General features: G+C 38.5%; 2 protein-coding genes across 2 annotated transcripts in view; both read left to right on the top strand.

Annotated features, from left to right (window-relative positions):
- Positions 1-4,280: 4,280 nt before the first annotated feature.
- Drat (Death resistor Adh domain containing target) lies at positions 4,281-10,705 on the top strand. Its single transcript, XM_019044618.2, has 6 exons — positions 4,281-4,681; positions 5,317-5,568; positions 5,970-6,161; positions 7,145-7,326; positions 7,930-8,079; positions 9,451-10,705. The coding sequence occupies exons 1-6, from the start codon at positions 4,505-4,507 to the stop codon at positions 9,602-9,604; spliced, it is 1,107 nt and encodes a 368-aa protein (XP_018900163.1). The 5' UTR covers positions 4,281-4,504; the 3' UTR covers positions 9,605-10,705.
- Positions 10,706-13,862: 3,157 nt separating this feature from the next.
- The window catches only part of LOC109032470 (uncharacterized), a 65,405-nt gene continuing 56,243 nt past the window's right edge, over positions 13,863-23,024 (top strand). Inside the window, exon 1 of the mRNA XM_072297030.1 lies at positions 13,863-14,076. The gene's annotated coding sequence lies outside the window, so the exon portion shown is untranslated. The remainder of the gene's footprint in view (positions 14,077-23,024) is intronic.

Raw genomic sequence — 23,024 nt, 5'->3', positions numbered from 1 at the left:
GAGAGGTATAATCCGGCCTCTTTTTTAACTTTTATAACTTTTTCTCCCGAATGTGAGCGAAACCTCACTAGCGGCATGGAGCGGAGCATCGCAAGTTCACGCTTCGCGCCAGCGTGCCTTTAATTTTGCTCATGCGACATACACATCCATTCAGGGCGAATAGTTGTATTTTTGTCATTGGGACTTGGGACTGCGTATAAAAAAGTCTAAGGCATCTGAAAATGAAATTACCAACTGACTCTAAAAAAATAGTGACTGAATCGGATCTCTCGCAAATGTTTACGCGGGATGAGGTAGATTAAATCAATATTCCCCGATCAATATTCAATCAATATTGATTTTAATTTGATAGGTATTGGTTATGATTTTGTACGATCTTGATAAAAATGACATTTTTCAAGATATTTAGGAGATTTGCTACTTCTTCCAAGTAAATTTCACCTCATGTCAACCACTTTAATATCTTTCACTGCCTTTTGAATTTTGTTAAAATACGCCGATCTGACCTTTTCACAGGGGAAAAAAAACAAATTGGCTCGAGCCAAATTGGAGTTACTAGTTTTAGCGTGCCTCATAATCGAAACAAATTTTCTATGATTAATAATTTCCGACAAATTTGTAGGGACCATGTAGTAGAAAATGATGGATTTATTTTTTAGGTAAACTCTAGTTATTTTTAGCTGGACGAACTGGGCCACGTTTATAACAGAAAGCAACCAAGCCACATCAGCTATTGCCAAATTTAACTGGGCAATTACCTGGTGAGAACGTTTGTGCAGATTCCTTTGAAAATTTTAAGGTTTTTGCTTCGCACTATGGAGAAAATTCACTGAAATTTGCAAAAAAAATCCGCACAGCCGTTATCATGTATAAAATTAAACTGCCCAATTGAATTTGGCAATAGCTGATGTGGCTTGGTTCCTTTCTGTTAAATGCGGTCCAACTAGCCTCTTTGTCATTTATAATGTAACTTATATTTAATATTGGTTTTCTCGCGAACTTAAAATTTGGACCACCTGATTCTGACATAAACTGAAAACGATAATTTGTTCGTTTGTAGGTAATTTTTGAATTTTAAATGTATTCAACGTGTCCCGTGCGAACACCTCTTGTGTTACTTCAATCCTTATTTTAACTAGTGGTCCAATTTTTCGTGCATAGTTATGTTATGATTGGTTCAATTGAAAAACCCTCAATCCTCTGGAAAATTCATGCAGAGGAACCACCGTTCTAGCCTTGAAGGACACCATGGGAGGGCTGGCAATGACGCGGTTGAAGTTAAATGGGAGGATTAAGGAGTTAATGAGTTAAACCGCCGCGTAGTTGGCATTCTTCGTGATCAAATCGTTTTTACACTCTGTTTGCGTCTTCGGAGCCCCCTTCCGCCTGATATTCTCGGTGTGATTGTCACATAGCGCAGGATTCATTTAAAATTCGATGTAAATTGACACCTATTTCAACTCGTTTGGCTACCTCTTTCCTCCAAGCCAGTGAGCATTGGCTGGCGAACGAAAATGAGTGCCTATCTCGCGTTGGAGGTGGCGATGAAACTAATTATGCATAAGTAATTTTATTGAGCCCCCTAAAGTTGCCAAATTTTCAAAAATGCATATTTTGACCCATTTAAAGGATAAGTATTTTATACTATTTTTCATCTGCACATTTTTATCCTCTCGCATCGGTCTCTCTCCCACTGTCTCCCCACTAAAATTTCTCATTTTCTCCATTCTCTACACCCTCTCGTTTTATCTCTCTCCTCTTCTTCCTTTATAATCTTTCTTGCTCCCATTTACGTATCGTTCTCTCCCCCTCAATCTCTTAAAAAGGGTTTATAGCGTGACACTCCATTAATCACAAGCAATCGGAAAGAGAATCGATGGTCTGTACCATTTCCGAGCCTTTGAATGCAAAATGTTATTAAAGCATCCCCTTCTCGCGGTCTTAATTGACCCTTATGTTGCGCTACCTCCGTTCGTTTGCATCTGGAAACTACCCAGATCACTTCTGGAATCGTGTTTTCCAACGTCAGGTTTTTATGAATGCTGTTCAAATGTCTTTTTCGAAGTTTCCCAAGTAAATAGTCTTCGTGTGTTTAAATGCGTCTATATTTATTAAAGTAGACTCACCTGTAAACAAACTTATCCTGAGTTTTTGACGGATTTCCTACTTTATCAGCCTGCCATCACTTAACTTTTTACTATGCTGACTAACTCCACTTAATGAACCGAGCACGAGTGTCATGGGTGTTGCATGCCAAACAGTTTGAAGGAGACCTTTATACATGCATAAGATTCCCTAACTAGGAGACAAACGAACGCCTCCTGACCGCTACGCGACTCAACCCAACCCACCCTCCCGGGAGGTAGGGGGGGCTCTAATAGTCAGGAAGGTCGCTGTCATTTTGGTATCCCACCTCAGAATGGACAGATTTTTTTTTTAATTCGACAGAATTTTCTGACTGACCTCAAGTTGCCAGTCTAACCGAAGCTGGGGTCTCCTGCCGCATAATAGGGTACTTTAAAGGTGACAAAAAGGTCGAAAAAATTCTCGCGCCTAAATGAGGCCGACAAATTATTTTCAATGTAGCTTTTCTTCCTGATCTCAAAACTCTTTGTCGGCTTAATCGGAACTGGAGTGCTATACCACAGTAAAGCTCTGATGATGGCGACCATACCGAAAAAATGTCTCATACCAAAATGAAGCAGACAAAGTTTTTCCAAAGCATACTGATACCTCTTGATCCCAAAACACGTTGTCTTGAGAAGCGTCAAGGGAATATCCACCGGATGTATTCAACATTTCTGGTTACATCAGCTGATAACCGGAAACACTCTGATTAAGCCCGTAAGTACACAGCGTCAAAAGAACATTTACTGGAGGTACTCTTTATTACCGGTGAATATTCACTTGACTCTGTATATCTTCGCGCACAGTCAGAGAGTGTCTCCGGCGATCATGCTGTTGTAACCGGAAGTGCTGAATATTTCCAGTAAACATTCACTTGACGCTGTAACTTTTCCGCGCAATCATAAAGTGTTTCCGACGATCAGTTGATGCAACCGGAAATGTTGAGTATGTCTCCGGCAGATATACCTTTGACGCTACTTTTGAAGACATTATTTTTTTTTTTTTTTTTTTTTGGAAATCTTTTTCTGGCTCACTGTGAAAGGAGAAATATTTCGACAGCCCCCCCCCCCCCCCTCACTACAGAAACTGGTCCTAAGTGGGCTCCACGGTTCGATTCTCAGTGGTAATCCAGGATTGCAAGAGAGGTCTAAGAAAATATATGAGGATTGCGCGAGTAAAAACCTTAAAATCTGCTACAGGAATGCGCGAATTTAAAATGAAGTTAATTTAAGGTAGAAGTTTGGCAAAACAGGAAACAGTTAGAAAATGAACGCATTTTTATGTTAACGCTAGTTTATATTAGTTTGTTGACAAGTCATCGATGTCTTACTCTCTGATGATAAATGAAGTGAGAAGATTGAATAATAGTCACGGATATAAAGAACTTTTCTCGGGAAAAATATTTAATCGGGAGAAACGAGGCAACGTTGGAATGCTCATACGGCGTCAAAACACAGCACGGGCTTTTTAAGCTCTATTATTCGATGCCGCGATTATTCTAACGCGGGATACTCTAACACAGTGCGGCCGACGCGCAACGTTGAACGTATATTAGCGCCTACAAGACCTTGGGAATACTTCACGCATTGCGCCAATCAGTGCGGTCGGCGTCAAGCTCATATTAGCGCCTACAAGACTGCGCGAATACTTCTCGCATTGCGCCAAACGCATGTCCAGACGGTCAGTTTGCGTGAAACGCACATTAGCGCCTGCAAGAGTGAAGGAATGATAAAGGACTGCGTGTCATCATTCTTGACTAACTGCTCCAGTTTTTACCTAAATTAAAGGGAAAATATGTACTCTTATTGGAACGATTCAGAAACTCGGATAATATTTATTATTATTATTATTTTTTTTTTTTTTTTTGTGACCTTAAAAGAAAACAGAAAAAACGAAAAATTTTCTATTTTACACCCTAAAAACTGGAAATTTGAGACAAAAATTACCATGTAAATTTCACATTTTTTCATTATTTCATTACTTTAACTTACAGGATGAAGGTTTACAATCTTAGCAACATTGCAATGCTCTTGGTTCCTTTTTGCAAAATGCAATACAACTCATGAATGCTGATATGTTTGAATTTCCCGCCAAGCTGATCTTCGATGAATTCGGGACGCTGGTTTTTGGTGATAATCGGAAAACATTGTGGCGCCGTAGGGGTTTGAGGTTATAAAAGTGTGCAGTGTAAATATTACGAGACTTATCGTTCAATTCCTTATTAATTTAAATTATTTCTCCAAAATTAGTCACTAATTAATTAGAAGGTAACTATAGCAGGGCCAAATCCGTCTCTTGCTAATTTTAAATCCAATGCTACCCTCAATGTCTAACAAATAATGTTTAACTTGTAGTTCTTTCTTATGCTAGCTTTGTGATGGCTCTTCCCCGCATTGTAAGGTCATTTTTGCAACGGCAGTCGCAAGTAAAATTTGCTTCCTCAAACCTCTGCAGTCAAAGGTATGCTTCACTCAAAGCAGCAATTCTCCAGGAACCTAAAGAAGCATTAGTCGTGGAGGAAATCAAAAGTCGCAAAAAGTTGAAAAAAGGCGAGGTACGTCATTTCACTAACTTTCTACGGCGGAACATTGCTTCTAAATCAATTGAACAACTTTCACATTGTAGCAGTAAAAGCTCTTGCTTCATCTCTAGGCTCTGTTGCAAATGTTTTAAAAGTACTCCTATTTTGAACGCTCAGTCTCATGAAACTTTCACCCAGTCACTGGTGCAATTTTCAATGTAGTATCTACGTATAAATATCGAAGCTTAAACCCGAATGACATGTTTTGATCAAAGTTTATCAAAATTGCTTGATTTCTTTCTCCAAAAAATAAGCAAACTCAATTGCTTGATGCATTCATGGTATATTGAGTTCTGACTGAGGAAAATGTCAAGCACATTTTTATGAAGTTTATTTGATTAGTTTCCTAATTGATAAATCACAAACCAGGTAGAAATTTTGCAGTAGAGCAAGTCAAGGCACATGACTTGTGATTTAAGTCATTAATATTGAGAACACACGCAAGTATGAAAAATTTAGTTGGTATAATTTGTATTTGTGTGGAATGAAATTTCCGGAAATGGCTCAGCGGACTGAATCACCATTTTAATTGCTTCAGAGGCAACCAAAATTCAGTTGTGAGGAAGCTATCTGTAAAAAAAAGTATTAATTCTCCATCAATATTTCAGGTCAGAATTGGTGTTCATTGCAGCGCAGTGAATGCACCTGATCGATTGTTAACGCAAGGTCTTTCCGAGGACAAAGTCAAGCTCCCATTCATACCCGGTTTTGAGGTTGCAGGAGAGATTCTTGAAAGACATGATAAATCGAACAACGAGGACGAAGATGATGATGATGTTTTGGAGGTTGGCGACCGCGTTCTTGCACTGAGCAAAGAAGACTTCGGTGGGTTCTCAGAAGAGTGCATTGTCAGCGAGAAGGTACTTACTATCATATATCTATTATATTCATTTAAAAAATATTTCTTGCAGATTGTCAGTACCCTCACCTATGGTACCTATCAGCAAAATACTTTTTGATGAGGCTGTTTAATCAGAAGATTACGCCTTTCTCTTCAATTTAATCATTTTTATCTATGTCTTTTGAAACTTGATCTTAAGAGTTTTGGTTTCATTGTTATAAGACTGGCAATGAGATGGGTTGGTTGCAAATCTGAGTACTTAAACTACTTATTAATTTTGGATGGCGCAGCAATAGCCTTCCTACAGAAGGATTCCTTTAGTTTTAGGTCCACATTTTTTCCATTAAATAAAATATTTTAAAAATCGTCCCCATGAACTTATCCATTTCTATAACTTAATAATTGTACCTTGTTTATCAGGATGTTTGGAAAATACCAAGTGAGCTCACGTATGAAACAGCAGCTGCTCTAGGTGACAGTTATGCTACAGCTTTAATCGCTTTAGGAAGAAGAGCTCAAGTCAAAGCTGGAAATGTTGTTCTCATCACAGCACAGACTGGAGGTCTAGGGCTAGCTGCTGTAGATGTTGCGGCTAATGTATATAAAGGCAAGGTAATATAATCTTTTTTTTAAATTCTTTTTTATAAAACAATTATGCTCATTTGCTATCCACAAAATTTCATGGTGAAGGGGTAAGAATGTTATCTCTGACTAAGTAAATAAAGAGAAAATAATTGACAAATCATCCGATTGCTACCTCTGTACTCTCCTGTGACATTCAATTTCATGAATAGACAATTGGTTCATTCATTTCCAACCACAGAGCACATCCTTATCCTAAAGGATACTCAAGGGACACTCTAAGGTATATCTTTATGGAACTTTTCTCCCTCATTTAGTGGGAAGCTGTGAACTTTCAAGGAAACTACTCTTAGAAGCTAGAGTTTAAATGCACAATTAAAACATTTGAAGGTGATTGAAAAGAGTAGGATCCCTCTGTGCTGCTGTGACTCAGCTGTTTCCTTAGCATCTGTAAGCATACTGCTGACTTTTTTTTATTTATTTATTTTTTCTCAGCATTTAGTTCCAGCAGTACAACAGTGTCTCTCTTTTTTTATTTCAATGCTGATTTGGACAGTATCAGATTAATAGTAAGGAACAAAGCTGTAGCCACTAGGATCTTGGAAAAATAAGTCCCTTCGTATTGTACCGGGAATTGGACTTCTCTCCAATTGTCAATCATTGTATTCGATCAGTTCATCAACAGAGCCCATGAACGTAAACTTTGCAGTTCATGTATGTAACAAGCTCAACATGTAGCCATTCAGAAGTGTCGTAATGTTTTATCATACCTTTTATCCTTACACCGGGGCCACTTTTTTTAAATGGCAAATACTACTTCATTTTATGGAGGGACAATGTCTTCTATGGTGCATTCATTTAGGGCAAGAGATGGACACTGAGATGTTTGAATCATGCAACCATTGGGACTGATTTTACAGCATGCCAGTGCTACATTCATGTTGTGCTTTTTTCTTTGCATATTACACTTTTCATTTAATGCATACCCTCATATATCTAATGTTGTTTAACAGGTAATTAGTATTAGTGACACAGAAGACGAAGCTACCCTAGTTCGTGATAAAGGCGCATGGTCTGCCATTACTTACAATCCAAAGACTCTTCTCAAGTCAGTTCAAGAAGTTAGTGAGAATAAGGGTGCCGATATTGTCTTGGATACATGTGGTGGAGCAATTTTTAAAGACGCTGTCAAGTGGTAAGCATAAAAGTTCACTATATTTTTCATTTCTTCTACAGTTCAATTGAATCCCTCTGTGAATAAAGGAGGCAATGGGCTTTTTGTAAAGATTTTGATGTCAACGGTTTTGATAAAATTTTCACTCAAAGGTCAACTTTGCATGAGGAAAAATGAATTTAAAAATTTGTACCTTAAAAGCTCAATTTTCTGCTTCAAAGCATTAGCTTAAATTGTTTCAAGAGCCCTAAGACACAATGTATGTTTAAACTTTCAACTTGTTTTCCTCTTTTAAAAAAGAAGTCACTCACTATCTTCATTTTTTAGTGGCTCCAATGACAAGAAAAATATTTCCTGAAAAATCATAACCTATGCCTTCTTTTGATATTTTTTACTTTTTGATTGATGACATTTATTTGTTTTTGGAGTGAAAAAATTTGCACCCATACAAATCAAAGTTTTCTCTTTAGCATTATTTGTTTTTGACCATCTCTGTTTAACTATAGTAGGAAAATTGAAACAATTGTTCTTCCTCCATTTGTGAGAAAAATTCCTGCGATAGTTGTTCCGATTACAACTTCCTATTAAAAATTCTTATAAATCTTTGTTTTTTTGTTGTTACAGTGTTGCTCTTGAAGGAAAAGTTTTAATGGCTGGCTTTGCCTCCCAAAAGCTATCGGATGTCCCTTTAAGTAGTCTTTTGGAATTACCTTCATTTAGTCTAATAGGAGTCTCACTGTCTAATTACAGACAAACTGGTTTCAAAATTTATAGGTGAGTTGGACATTATTTGTGGTTTTTAACTTTTTGGATAAGCTTGCAAGGTGAACAAAATACATAGATGGAGTTAGACTAATGACTCTCCAGATTTTGAAAGCAAAAATTTTATAATACACATAAGAATAAAATCGACAACTCTTAAATTCTATACATTCTATACGCCCAAAATTCTATACCTAGATGCTGTGAAAAATGAACTTCTATGAATGTTGAAAGAAAGATATTTTACAGTTCTAAACATGTTCTGAGAGAACAGTCATTTTCTGACTGTCTTGAATAGACCACTAGACAGGACAAGAATGAAACACCACTGATGCATTGCCACATCACGTTACAGCTGTTATCATTACAAGACTGCACAGATCATTAATCAAGGCAGAGGAGTCGTGCGATCGAAAGTGGACTTGTGATCAATAGATTTTTTTGTATCCCAGCCTGGCTTTCTCTGATCTTGGTTTTAATGCACAATGCACAATTGCAAATGGTATAAACAGCATAAAAAAAGCCATAATGTTGCAGTAGAAACATCTCCAATTGGAGAGTAAGCAAAACGGTTTCAACCAGAATCAGCCTGACTACATCAGACATTGCCCAATTTTCTCTCATGTTCATGTTCATTTTTTTAAAGAATGCAGTACCTAATCAAGATTCTTACTCAAAGTTTTGTGAGTATATTCTTCATGAGGCAGGGGAAATTTACAGGCAATTTCAAGACATTGTATTGTTGGATACTCAGTTAAAAAAAATAAAACTTGAAAAGAAATTAGGCAACATACACGCAATTAGGGCGACCCCAGTTATAAATATGTCCAGCTGTTACCTAGGGCTGCAAAAAGTGCCTAATGATCACAGCCAAGGTGAGGGGAATCTGGGGATGTTTTTATTTTTTAGGCGCAAGATTAGGTCAGTTTTTTCCTTCCCAATATTTACATTCTTAACGTTGAGTTTTTAATTCAAATATGCACTGTTTTTTAAGTTTTTTTATGTATTATCCGTGCCTTTTCGGCGTTAAAGTATGGACCATAATTTATCAAGATTTTTCATGCTAATTGACTCTAAATTACTTCACAAAAGAGAGGAATCACAATTTATATCCACATCTTCATACTGGAACCTTTCAACCTTATTGAGCCACATTTTTCCAAGGTATCGCCTAGTAAATAGTCTAATGTTTTCATCAAAACATTAAAGATTTTGAAGCACGGTTTCTTTAGCAGGGTGTCATTCAGTTGATTAAAAAACCAACATGGCTTTTTTCCATCTAGAAAATGAATGTGCAATGGGGGAAGAAATCCATCTTTCTCATCGAGTTTTCAATCCATAGTAAAAATGTTTTTATTTTTTTTTTTTTTTTTGTTCATCCAGGAGAGTTGTTCAAGATGTAATAGATATGTGTGAACAAGGCCTTATCACTCCTTCAATATCCAAAGTTTACCAGCTTGAAGAGGTTAATGAAGCACTACAGTTCCTAGACGACAAGAAGTGTGTTGGAAAAGTTATCCTCAAAATCCAGGATTAAGTTTCTGTTTAATTTTTGTTCTTATTATAAAGTTTCTTATTATTGTTTAAGTCATTTTAATCTAACTTTTCTTCAAGTCAACCACTGGACAGGATGAGAGTAAAAAGACAATACCGCTGATTTCTTGTCAAAATTTCATGGAGCTAAATTTGAACACATTTTAATTTTTTAAAATTAACTCACTAGCAGAATTTTAGCATTTGTAGTGTCCACCATAAGCAATCAATTCAAATTTCCTACTCATTGAAAAAGACCAAAATCAGCGAAGGTAAAAAATACTGTAGAGAGAAAATACTTTCGACGTTTAACTGAAGTCTGCTGTGTGAAAATCTCTCTTCAATCTCTGAAACACGGTACATGTCAAATCGTGTTAAAAATTTCAATAAGCTAAGAAGTTTATTTATTTATAAGGTGCACTGAAATTTGTTTAATGCTCAATTTTGCCCAAGCAGGCTGTGACTTTTTGATAAAAGGAAAATATATGAATCAACAAGCGTGGAAAACACTAATTGTTCATGTACTGGTTGAATTTAGAGATTTTCAATTTGCCTTTCATGTAAAATTTTAATCAGAAAATATGTTTTATTGTGCATCCCCTCTAACTTTTTGTGGTGATGAATTTTTTTATGATTTTTGAAAAGCTTGTTAGTGGTTTTTATGCTGCATCTATTAAAAGGCAGAGAATTTTTAATTTGTATCATTTTTTGCTCCTAAACAAATAAGGAACAACATTTTTTCATGTGTACAATGAAAATGTTAAACCATCTTTTTTTTTTCTCTTTTTTCTCCATCTACTTACAAATCAGTCTACTCTTGCAAGAAGATTTCAAGCATTTTGTTAACCTTTATTCTATCAGATCATAAACATTTCTATGTAGTTTCTTATTTGTGTCATTTCTCTTATAAATCTAACAAATTAATTTTTAGTCTTCTAATTGTGGACTTCCAAGTGTCTTACTTTTCATCCAGTAGGTATTATCAGTACCGGTGGGAAATATGTATTCAGATTTTGAAATAATAGTTAATCAACCTCTTCTCTGTTTTTTCTTTTGTATTTACTTATTTATTTTGTAAATAAACTGAATTTGAGTTCCTCACTCAGCAATGTTTTAGAATTATTTTTTGGTGATCACCAAGATTTTTTCTGCCCGACTTTGAAAATGTTGTCCTATGTTCATTGGTTTTTGGATGAACGTCACACACTAAAATTTTTATTTACACATTTAAATTTTAGATTTTAAATTATTTTTCATGCTGTGGTTATCAGTCGTCACTGTAACAACAAATGAAACATATTTTTTTGAATCAGGACTAATGAAGGAAACATTTTTTATTTATCTATACCTACCAGGAAATATGCACCTATCATATTTCAAACTGTCATCAAATCTCATCCTTGAGTGATTTTTTTAGTTTGTAACGAAGTGAACAGCAATATAGAAAGGAAACTGCTGGCCAATATTAGAAACTAGCATTAGATATAAGTATGCATTTGACTAAAATACCCCAACTTATACCACAACCTCTAAAATTACTCACTCAAATTATTGAAGGTAATCTGGTCAGGAGAATAGTGTAAAGCTTCAAGACAAATAAAGATGCCCGAACCGCTGCAAGCAACTATTACTGCTCCTAAGCCAGTCGTATTGCCTACTCACGTTATTGAAGGCAAACTGGTCCTAATGATCACAAAATACTAGGTATACTTTACCAAAGTATTAATGGTCCGCCAATGATATGCCGAGCCCGACTAAACGTGTCCACACTGCTGCAAGCAATTATTACTGCTCCTAAGCCTCCTATATTGCCTACTCAAGTTATCGAAGGCGAACTGATTCGAATGAGCATAAAATTGACAATTGAGGTATTTTTCGATGAAAAAGCGTATGAGACTTTCAATGCTGCTAAGATTGTGCAACGTGGTTCTCTAATTTAAGTAAATTATCTGACAGTACTATGAATTTTTCCCTAAATCTGCTCCGAATTTTTCCTCACAATTGTACGGAAGTTAGTCGACTGTAAATGAATTTCATCTGCTGCAAGCGCTTTAAAAAATGTCACAATATCTCAGCAGCATTGCAAGCCTCATACGCCCTTTTACTATGAATACGACCGTTTAAGTAAATCGTTTGTTCAAAAAGAAAAGGGAGTTAAGCTCTCTGTCAGGTCAACCGATTTATACTGTCAAAAATCTTAACAGATTTTAAAACTTTAGCCCAGAAGAGGACGATCAACCGGGCTGCTCATGAGCCTAAAGCACCATTGTCAACCAAAAAAATTACAAAATTCAGAGAAATTAGTGCAGGATTCATGACGGGGAAAACTCCCGCCGTCGCATTCGATACAGAGGTCGATTACAGGTGTACCTCGGTCATTTTGCTAGGGGGGGGGGGGGTCTTCCCTGGAAAATTGTTGAAATATTAATTCTATTTAGACACATTTTGAGGCCTCCATGACGAAGATTTTCCATTAATTTCTGCCGAAAAATGACGTTTATTTTTTTTTATTTTCAGCAATGAATTCTTTCGAAGTTTTGCATTGAATAGATCCGGAAAAATTTTGAAATTTAAACTCTATTTGGACGCATTTTGAAGCATCCATGATGAAAATTTTAGGAAATACATCGATACATTTCCATAGATTTAAATGGACAAAATCCGGTGTTGCCAAATTGCTGGATCCGCCAATGCGTGGATAGTTGGCAACAAATCCGTCTTCCATCTGAAGCTGCGGTCATTTTCGGGGCCGAAAGAGTCTGCACGGGGCCGCTGGGCCAGGTGTCCGTACCCGCACCGTGTAGAAAGGTACTCTATCATGAGGCGATTATCGATATTCATTGATATGACGACGGAGCTTTCAATTCGTAGCACCTCGATCCACTGATTGGCCGACTTGGCCGGGGCCTGTGAAGAAATCGCCGGGTCAGGCGTACAGTGGGATCGAATGTAAAAAGCACGCATTCGTACTGCGGTGACCCCTCGTACTCGGCTCGCGGACGAGGTTGTCAAATTGGTTGCGTAAATATGTTTATTTAACATTGAGTTGCCGGTGGTTATACCTGCACAAGCTGTCAACTTTGCTGCGTGGCAGAATGCATTTGACCCGTGACCCGGCGCAGGTAGCTACAGGAATTTGACATTGTGCCCTCACGCGTGAACGTAGTCGCGGCGCCGCACCAGCCCCAGCGCCACGAATCGTCGAATCAGCCAGAAGAAACAACCAAAAGTGGAACTCGGTAAAGTGTGTATTATGAAAAAATGGCATAGGAGGGTGGTGAATGCCGCAGTGAATTGTTGTGCGGAATGTCTCCATTTTCTATGGATTGTATTCGATACATCAAACAGGTGAGATTGTATCGATATCGATTGGTTCGATATGCAAACATAGCCTCAAAAGTCAATTGAGTGATCTGAGGGAACGGGTTAGATAGTTGTTTTTATTCTTATGAGTATTTAAGAGTAATGGAGAGAATAATTGTTAATTTCTGATGAGTATATAACAGTAATGAAATGAAAAATTGCTAGGAATTTTCTCATTTTCAGGTTTTTTTTTTTTTTTTTTTTTTTTTTTTTTTTTTTTTTTTGATTGGAGTGATTGGCATTCCACACAGCACGTGTTGGGCACAATTTAAATCATATAATTTTTGTTTGAAGTTAAGGCGTCCACTCCTAGTGAAATTTTCCATAATTTTTAAGTCGGACGCAACTGAATTGCAATTCGGTCGGAAACCTCGAATTACAGGATGATGTTCCTCCCCCCCCCCCCCTTCACTTTTTCCAAGGAGGTTCGCGGCCATGGGATTTGGATTCCTCGGAGTCGATTCTCCATTCAACCCCGCGATCCCTGACTTCATGCGACCTAAAAAAAAACGAGGAAAAAGCTTGCCACGGGTGCTCTGAAAGTTTTGAAACACCCTGTATATTCATGTCATCTTTACCATATGCGAGCGAGTCCTTTTCATAACTCAATGGGTCATGCGCCAACTCAATACATCATCTAAGGTTTCGATTCGTTCTTAATCCGACTGGTGAAGTACTGATGCCCAACGAAGATAGATCATAATGTCCGAAACGGCACAAGTACGAGTATAGCTGATTTTCCGTGTGCGCGCAACTTGAGTAGCCCCCGCTTATATTTGAAAAGTGGCGCGTCAATTTGTATTTTTTGCCGGGCGCGCCACTGAAAATGGCGGGAACCAATAGGAGTGCGACTTTCGACTTGTTTACATTTCGCGTGATTCTGATAACAGGCAGATGTAAACAAACGTGGTCTTTCATCTTCTTGTGAGTATTGTGAAAAGAAGTCCTTTGAATTTCTAAAATTGCTCGAGGTTCTCGATTTTTTGTAAAGTGTGAAGTGGTTTTTAATTCCTACATTAACCACATCCCTCCAAAGAATATTCAATCCGGTGTTCCCTCGTTTCATCTCCTTGTGTACAAGTCGACGTCCCAAGGTGTGCCATCAAAGTATCTGTAAGTTTTCGCCAACAGTTTATGTTTTGCTTCTCGCCTTTTTATTACTAGCACTACACTGAACAAAATTGTTGAGTCTTTGAAATTCTAGGATGCTTCAAACCTTCCATTTTGGTATGTTTATCAATTTCAGAATCGCTTATACATCACCAGAGATTCACTGTCATGTTGTGGTCTAGGTACTTACCTACCTACCTACCTACTCCAAATGTCTTTTAATGTCAGTGTCTCACCAGTTTCTTTATACTCTGGGTCATCTTAGCTGAGAGTTACAATAATTCTTGCCCAGAGACCAGACCCTGGGAGGTCTCCGTCAAATTCATAGTCTAATCTATTCAGAAGTGCCTAAGAAGGGCCCGATAAAGTTTGATTTCCTATGATGATCGTACCCTTAAAATGGTTGGTTTCATGCCTCTGGTGTTGCAGATTCATAAATAGCCCTACTTAAATGATTGATAACAGAATGGAATAAAGTTTCCTTGAAGCTTCGTAGCATAGGCTCTCATTGTTAGAGATGGAAAACAGAAGAGTTAATCTGACGACAGACAAACAGAAAAGATTAGATGCATTTACACATTAAGTGTCAGAATTAATTAGTCTGTGACCTTCTTTCAGTCAATTCTCCCTTCCCCCTTTGTTCACTGCAATGCAGCGAAAAAATTCATCACCTTTGAGAAAACCTACCAGAGTATACAGGGTGTCTCAGACCATCTGTACTAGGCTTTTTTGTTGGTTATTGTGGGTCGGCAGGAGTCAGAGACTTAGAACTAGCTTTAAAATTCCAAACTTCATGGCCTCAAAGTCCCCTCCGTTCCCTACGGAAAGTAATAGAGGGATCAATCGTGACTTTCAAAGCTAGGATTCCGATAAATATTTTGAAATCACTCATCAAATCTAGAAAGTATGTAAAATTTCACTCCAAACTGATACCAAGAAATCCAGCATCGTCCTACTCCTGCTCAGAGTATATCAATTCCTAAAGGTGGGGGACATGACTCCGCCCCCTTTTCAAAATTCAATATCGCTCAGAGGCTCTAAATAAAAATGTTTCTGTAGGTAATCAACCACCGGAATCCGAATTTGACAATTGCAAAAAATCCAAAAATTTTCAAATGTGATACAGGGGAGGAGGGCGTCCATAATTTTGTACATGTTTCTAGTCCAGGGCCCCTGGCTTCGAGAATGTTAGATAGTATCATTAGCCCCTTCCCTGTCCCAGAAAATGAGGACTGCGAATATTACCCCCTCATTGCCGTGCTATACAATTCAAAATGAGAAGAAGAGTACAAGTTAATAAACTTATTTCAAAATACAATACAAAATACTATATTTTTGATGATAATGTGATAATCTCAAGATGAATCTGAAATGTGGTTTATTTTTCACAATTTCCTGAGGGAGGTCCTTCGCAACCCCCCCCCCCCCCCCCACCCTTCTTAGGAAGCGTTCATAAATTATGTAACGCACTTTTCCGGCGTTTTTGGCGCAAAAACTAAAGGGCGTAACGTTCTCCTCGACAACCCCCCCCCGCCCCCAGAGCGTTATTAGTGTTACGTCAGCTTGGATCTCGTTAATTATGTGATTAACCTATCAAAGTATAACCAAAACACATCGCCTATTGACGTGCATGAGCCAATTAGCCGCTGTTCCGCGCCCCCACCGGAGAGCACACGGGAGCAATCGTCCATGAGTGAAAGTAGCCGAGCTCTTAAATTAGGGCTAGCGCCGAGCTGAGCATCTTCGTTGTATACGGCCGTGCTAAAAAAATACGTCGTATGAACATTGCAATATTGCCAAATCTCTCACCAATGTAATTTTTGTTTTAAAAGTAGGTAGTGAATATTTTTTCTTGAAATTTTCAAACACTTTACGTGAAATCGCAAATAAATTTCCTAGGAAATTGCCGAAAAAATGAACTCAAGTTTCCCGAACAATTTGTAAATTTTATCATAAGAAATTTGGCACTGTCCGAAGGCTTTGATGACGCTTTTCCTTAGCACAACAGTGTACGATGCAGTTATTACCACTAAGTACATACTTCCACCCCTTTTATTTCGAGAGACGGGTGTGAACGAGGTCTAACATCAGTGACGTCATTTGGTGAGGTTACTGCTAGCTGTTAGTCTTCCTCCATCTCAAAAAGGAGCAGAAAATACCTATACTAATACAAGTTCGAACACGCTAGTAACCTTGATGAATTACCCAAATTTTTTATTTCCCATTTTATTTTCATGAAAACGAGACACATGAGATTGCCGTATAAGTGCGCAAAAAATGACGTATAGTTTCAGGCAAGACAGCAGTAAGTGACTCTATTCCTCCAGAGAGTCAATGAAAACAATGCTTTCAAGTAAAGTGCCGCCCTCTTTTGCCAATTTCTAACTTGAAAATGTGTCTGTCGTGTAACGTGTGCCCAAAACGCAACCAGGAAAGCATGCTGAAGATAGCACTTGCGGCTGTCTTGCCTAACAATAGCCTAGCCTGAAAATGAAAAACCCCTTTTTATGCAATTGAAATAAAATCAGTCGATTTTTAATCATCCAAACGATTTCTAGGTGTCTTGCGGCCGATTAGTGGTAATCTAGACTTTGCAGGTGTCTGAAATTTGATGAATTCCGTGTTTGAATGGACGCTACCAAGTGAGCTGAACACGAGGATACCCTTGGTTCATAAATTGAACAATTAGGCCTTGTCTCCACGAGCCGTTTCACGAGATTTGTCCCAGGGAAAAATCCCACCTACGAAGTTGGGAAAAATATTGAGTTAATCAATATTTTTCCCAGTACCAAGTATGGTACTTGTACCCCTAGGACCCACTGAGAGAAGAAGAAGAAGTGAAAACGAATTGTGCGATATTTTATTCATTACTACATTGTTCATGTTTGTTTAGTTAAAATAATGTGTCTAATTGTCAATTGAGTGCAATTATTATTTTAATCCCGGTTAAACACTCGACTTTAACCAATTTATCTTCCCGCGAAAACTAGTCACAGGACTGTATGAGCCCCGTCCCGTGGAGACGGTAACTGGGAAAAATCCCAGAAGTTTCATTCCTGCGATTCGAACTTGGGACAAATCCCATGAAAACGTCCCGTGGAGACAAGGCCTTATTGGAGGATATAAGACAAAATGATCTAATCTGCTAAAATACATGCGTTTAAATGGGGAATGCCGCCAGATGACGTAACTAGGCGGCGCATTTCCTCACTTTTAATCTATTTTTATACTATTTACCATAGCCGAAAAAAAATTATAAAAAATACTGTGAAATCAGCTCTTTAGGCACTTTCAGATGAAGAAATACAAAATTTGCGTACAAATTCTCCATTTTGACAAAGAACGGAGGCCTTTTTTCAATAAAATTTTCCGATCAGAAGCCTCTGAGCCCGTTTTCTCAAAAGTTCATTTTTGTACTTACTGCTCTCTTCGCTATCACGGCAGTGTGCCTGGGGGCCTGAGAATCCCGAATCCGGCCCTGAAAGTAGATTTGAAGCCCACTGCGCGAGGCGGCGAGGCTCGTTCCATTCTGCTTTGTGTGAAGCAATGGTGACCACAGCTCTATTTCGACTCCGGTCAATTGTCGGGGCTCCGACTCGGGATGCTTAAGGACATAATTAATCAGATCAATGGTGGATTTTGATCATGATTTCACGCCGCGCGGCCGCCGTTTGAGCGCAGCCCCGAGCCGGAGCTCATTCTGATCACTCATGAAATAGTGCGATCGGCAGCATGCAGGATCCAGGATACCCCCGAGTCTCCAGGAAGAACGCCGTATGAGCTTTCCGACGTTGCCAGATTCTCTCAGATACAAAAAGAATTCTCTCGCAAACTTGTGAGTATTCGTCTTTACACTCTTCCAAAGATTTTACTCGCAATTTAATCTGTAGCGTCTAGAAATCTCCGAGGCAAAATGCCCCTAATTTTCCTCAAAATTAAGCACGTTATCGGGGGAAATTTTGCAACACTCGAATGTTTGAACGGCGTTATTTCCTACCGCGGCTGAATAATACTGCCGTGCTAAGGAAGAACGCCGTACGAACATTCGAGAGTTGCCAAATTTACTTCGATAAAATGTTTATTTTTGAGCAAAGTTATGAATATTTTTCCCTTAAATTTTCAGAATCTTTAGGTGAAATTGCGAACAATGTTATTCGAGAAATCGGGAGGAAAATATTCATAAATTTACCAGGAAATTCGTGTTTTATCAAAGGAAATTTGGCAACGCCTGAAGGTGCATACGACGTTTTTCCTCACGGCATAATAGTCGCCGGTGAGTGTCCAGATGTCCGGCCTCATAGGTTCCTGACCCTGGCTAGCCTTGGCTCAGAACGGCTTGTCACAATTTCTCCTTGTCGAACTTTACTGCTTGCCCCTGGAAACAAGAAACGGGGAGTTCCTATACAAGAGCGGGCGATTCGAGTAACTTGTCCTCTCGAGCAGGAGGAGTGTCGGCCAAAAAGTCGAGCATGTAGGAAATACAAAACCGCGATCAGCGAAGGCTAGAGACTTTATTACGATTTTTTTGGCACATAAGTAAGGTAAGAGGCGTCGTCAAGGTGATTAGGGAGAGCTGGATATCCCTCCCCTTCCCTCTCATGACTTGTAAGTTTTCCAAAAATTACGTCATTTTCTAAAATGCTTAACCTTTGGCCCTTGGCTTCAATTGAGGGCATTTTTAGAGAATAATTATTGATTGAGAAAAAAAGTCTTGTCTTGGCTATTTCAATGAAAAAAAATTGGCCTCCGGCCAATTTATGCGCGGCGCTTCGCGCCGCGTACCGGCGCTTCGCGCCGCGTACCGGCGCTACGCGCCGGCATTTGGGGGGCTTCGCCCCCCCCATCCGCTTAGCGGATTGGTGCGGGGACCGCACGGAACTTTCTCGCTCGAGCCGGCGCTTCGCGCCGGCATTGACACTTTTACTGGAATATTTAGAAAAATACTGCCAATTTTACAAAATCATAAAGTTTGATTGGGATTTTGATCACAGGATAATAGTTATGAAATTTTTATTCAAACCACTGAACTTTATTGTAAATGTCTTCGCGATATGTGATGAATTCATATATTCGGACTCGACTTGTTGATTTTATGAGGCATCTTCAATTAAATATGTAATTGATTAACAAAGTCTCCTGTCAAAGATGGCGATCCGTAAAAATCTTAGCTTTTCTACGATTCATTAGGATCCATTAGATTCATTGACATCATACTTCAGATACGATTTTATATTATAATCTCTCCCTAAGCACGGTCAAAAGCCATCAAATATCTACTTGAATGGGTAGAATGACTATTCGATGTTCAAATAGTCTTAAAACTAAACGGTTTTCGCTTAGCATCTCCCAAATTTTAAATTTGGCGGGCGAATCTACCTGCTGGAAGGTTCACCACACGCCCGCCAGGAGCGCCATCTCCTTACCGCGTATCCCTGTAATTCAAAGCGAAAACAATAGAGAGCGCTGAGAGCGCCATCTCCTCGCTGCTGTTGACAAACGTCAACACGTCGTTCTAACAATTTATAACCTCCTTTATTAAGTAACAAGCATTAAATCAGTCATATTTGTGCCGTATTATTATTATATTATATTTGTACTTAGTACCTCGTAAAAAGGAACCGCGAAAGATGGAATCTGCCGGGATTCTAAATTCATTAACAACAAACCTATTAGTATTTAATAAAGATGTAAGTGTCAGTTCTTCTGTCAGCTTGATAACTCATAGTAACTATATATTGTAAGTACCTACCTAATTAGTTGTCTAATTTTGCTTGGTGTATACCTACGGAGTAATTTTGGAAATAGTATATGATGCATTATATAATGCATTTGAATTCCTAGGTTTCACCTGACTCAAAGCGTTTGCTGCTATTATCTAGAAGCGTTCCGACTCATTTATCAGAGAATTGAGCGTTTCCTATCGGCCCCTCTGCAATTATGAGATTAGTCCAAGAATCCTTTAGGAACTTAAATTAATGACTCAGATGGTGCTTTTGAGCCAACTTTCAAAGAATTAAAGGCATTTTTTCAAAATCTACAGTCCATGAGCTCTCCGTGTGACCGAAGTGCTCTCCTCGCTATATGACGCGTAACCCTTCAATTTTTAGTTTAGTCCAAAGACCTCATAGGAACTTACATTATTGAACCAGGTGGTGCTCTTATGCCAACTTTCGAAGAAATGAAAGGCATTTTTTTTCAAATTTACAGTCTTTGAAAATGAGTTGTTTGTGTGATGTCGCGGAGCAAAGTGCCCTACTTTTGGGCCTCGTAATCCCTTGAATTTTGAGTTTAGTCCAAAGATCTTTTAGGAACTTAAATTAATGACCCAGGTGATGTGCTTGATGCCCACTTTTAAAGAATTAAAGGCATTTTTCAAAATTTACGGTCCCTCAAAATGAGCTTTCCGTGTGATTTTGTTGAAAATGGACCTTTAACCCAATTTGACCCTAGCCCCCCCAAATTTTAGCGTACCCCAAAATCGTTGGACGTGCATAAGGAGACCATAAATATGGTGTTCTGTGAGAATTTTGAATGAAATCGAACAGATAGATTCTGAGATATCGCTGTAGACAGATTTGGGGGACGCCACACGGACGGACACACATTTTTTCAAGTATGGTTATTTTTACTCCTGGGACCTTAAAACGTCTAGAAATGATGAAATTTCAACTTTTTTTTTTTTTTTTTTTTTGGAGGATGACAATACTTCCTCTCTACCCTATGGGAGCGAGAAAGTAAAAACCGTAGAAGCCGTACTCACAGGCCACATAGACCAAGGGCCGGATTAACCGGGGACCCCACGGGTCCTTCTGGGCGATTTTTTTTTATGATCACTATTTTCTATTCTTTACCTTATCTAGAAATCCAACCAGATCCTCTAGAGGCCCGTGCAGTTTAAAAGACAGATTTAGAAAGGCCCTAAGACTGAATTTTGGGTGTCATAGGGCCCCTAAAATTTTCGGATATTGGGCCCTCAATGAATGTTGGAATCTGAGAACCTCACACTGAAAATTCGGTAAAATGAAATCTTCGTTTTGCGGGCCTTAAATAAGACAATTCCCGTGGACCCTTTGGATAGACTATTAGTAATAGTGAATACCAATGTTTCGGTGGGAGCCCGAGAGAATGTTTCTTAGGGGCCTCCAAGGTTTAAGTTATTTAATTGGAGAAGCCCTGCGAGACAGGATTTCGTGGGTCATGGGCCCGCCGAAATTCTAAGACCAAGATTTCAACTGATTCATCAACTGCGAGAGAGTTTTTTATAAGTGGAAAATAATTCAAAATCGACCTCAAGAATCCATGTTATAAGATCTTATCGAAGCTCAATTTCTTCTGTTACTCGAGAGGGACTGCTGCCATGGGCGGAGATTCTGCTTTTTCCAGTAACACGCACTGAAAAAAAATTCTCGGCGTTTTTACCAAGGTCCGTTGGTACCTTTACCATCTCGCTTTTTTTACCAATTATTGGTAATTTTACCAAAACAGACTAATAAACTTACCTAAAAACCGGTATTTTTACTGTTTTTTTCAGGTAAGAATACCACTTTTATTGGTAATCAATTCCCGGTAACTTTGCCATTTTATCTCTGTATTTCTACCATAATCGATAAAAAATATTGGCGTTTTTACCAAGGTCCAGTAACATTACGGAGAAAGTTCAATAATTTTACCGAGATTTCTCGGTAAAATTACCAATTCCCCAAATGGTAATTTTACCAAGAAAAAACCGGGATCAAATAGAACCCTGAATTCTTGGTAATTTTACCCTTTTCTTAGTAAATACACCGAGATTTGTTTTTCAGTGCGGCAGTACTCCTAACCGCCGCGCTGGCGTATACCCTCGTTGATTTGGCGTGGCCCTCTGTGCGGCGATTGGAAGAGCGTTACTCCCTGCCCCGAGTGTCTTGCCCTGGTTCATCGCGATATTCTCTCGCTCAATTACGATTTCTTCGAAAACGAGGCGTCGGATTGAAGGAATAAGAGGCATCGCCGTTTGTATTGAGATGATCGAGTTTGTCGGCTTCCTCCCACAGAATCCAAGAGTAACAGTGCGGACGCGGTGAACAGTGGCGGTTCCGAAAGTTGGCAACACTGTATTTCCTCCATTTAAATCCATTAAAAATATCGATTTTCGATTATGTAAGCTGCCTCAACAAGAATCGATTGTTTTACATTTATTTAAATGGAGGAAAATCGGTGTTGCCAACATAGCATGCTTTTTAGAAAACATTTGTTGAAAATAGACGTTGAAAAATACCATGATAAATTAAAAACTTTTTGTTTTTTTCCCTCGAGGCTACTGAATAGAAATGTCGATTCCAGAGGTCAAGACGTCAAATTCGATGAGCTTAGGGGAACGTAGTTAGTGTTTGACACAACTCGAGAAAAAAAGTTTTCATGAATGATTTTGCTCTGTCAATAAAAAAGGTATTTCCCCCGTCTAACAACATTTTTGCTATTCCCCTTAATCATAATAGAAGGTTACTTGCCCCAGCAAACTCTTTTTACCTCAGAACGTAGTTCCAGAATCTTAGATACCTCGTTTAAATGACTAGAGTGACAATGCGCTTTGTAATAAGAGTGCTAGAGCACTCGGATGGGGAATCTTTTTTTATAACCTTGCGTTTAAGTCTCCATGACTTTCTATTACCACAATATCTTACTGGGTGATTCATAGTTCAGAACACGAGTAAAAAGAGTGTTAGAGTACTCGGATGGGGAATTTTTTTTCATAACCTTGCGTTTAAGTCTCTGTGACTTTCTATTACACAATACTTTATTGAGCGATTCTTAATAAAAAGCGCGTGCATTTTATTGAGGCCGATTATTCGGGAGAAAATGATAGTAACATTTCAATTTTGAGTTTTTATCTCGATATAGCTTCCAAAGTTTAAAAAAAAGAGAAGAAGAAGACAATTAGTCAACAAAAATGAATCAAATTAGCTATACTT

Source organism: Bemisia tabaci, chromosome 2 (assembly GCF_918797505.1).
Source record: "Bemisia tabaci chromosome 2, PGI_BMITA_v3".
Lineage (NCBI taxonomy): Eukaryota > Metazoa > Arthropoda > Insecta > Hemiptera > Aleyrodidae > Bemisia > Bemisia tabaci.
Note: the sequence above shows the minus strand (reverse complement) of the source record. Positions and strands in the feature narration are given on the sequence as shown.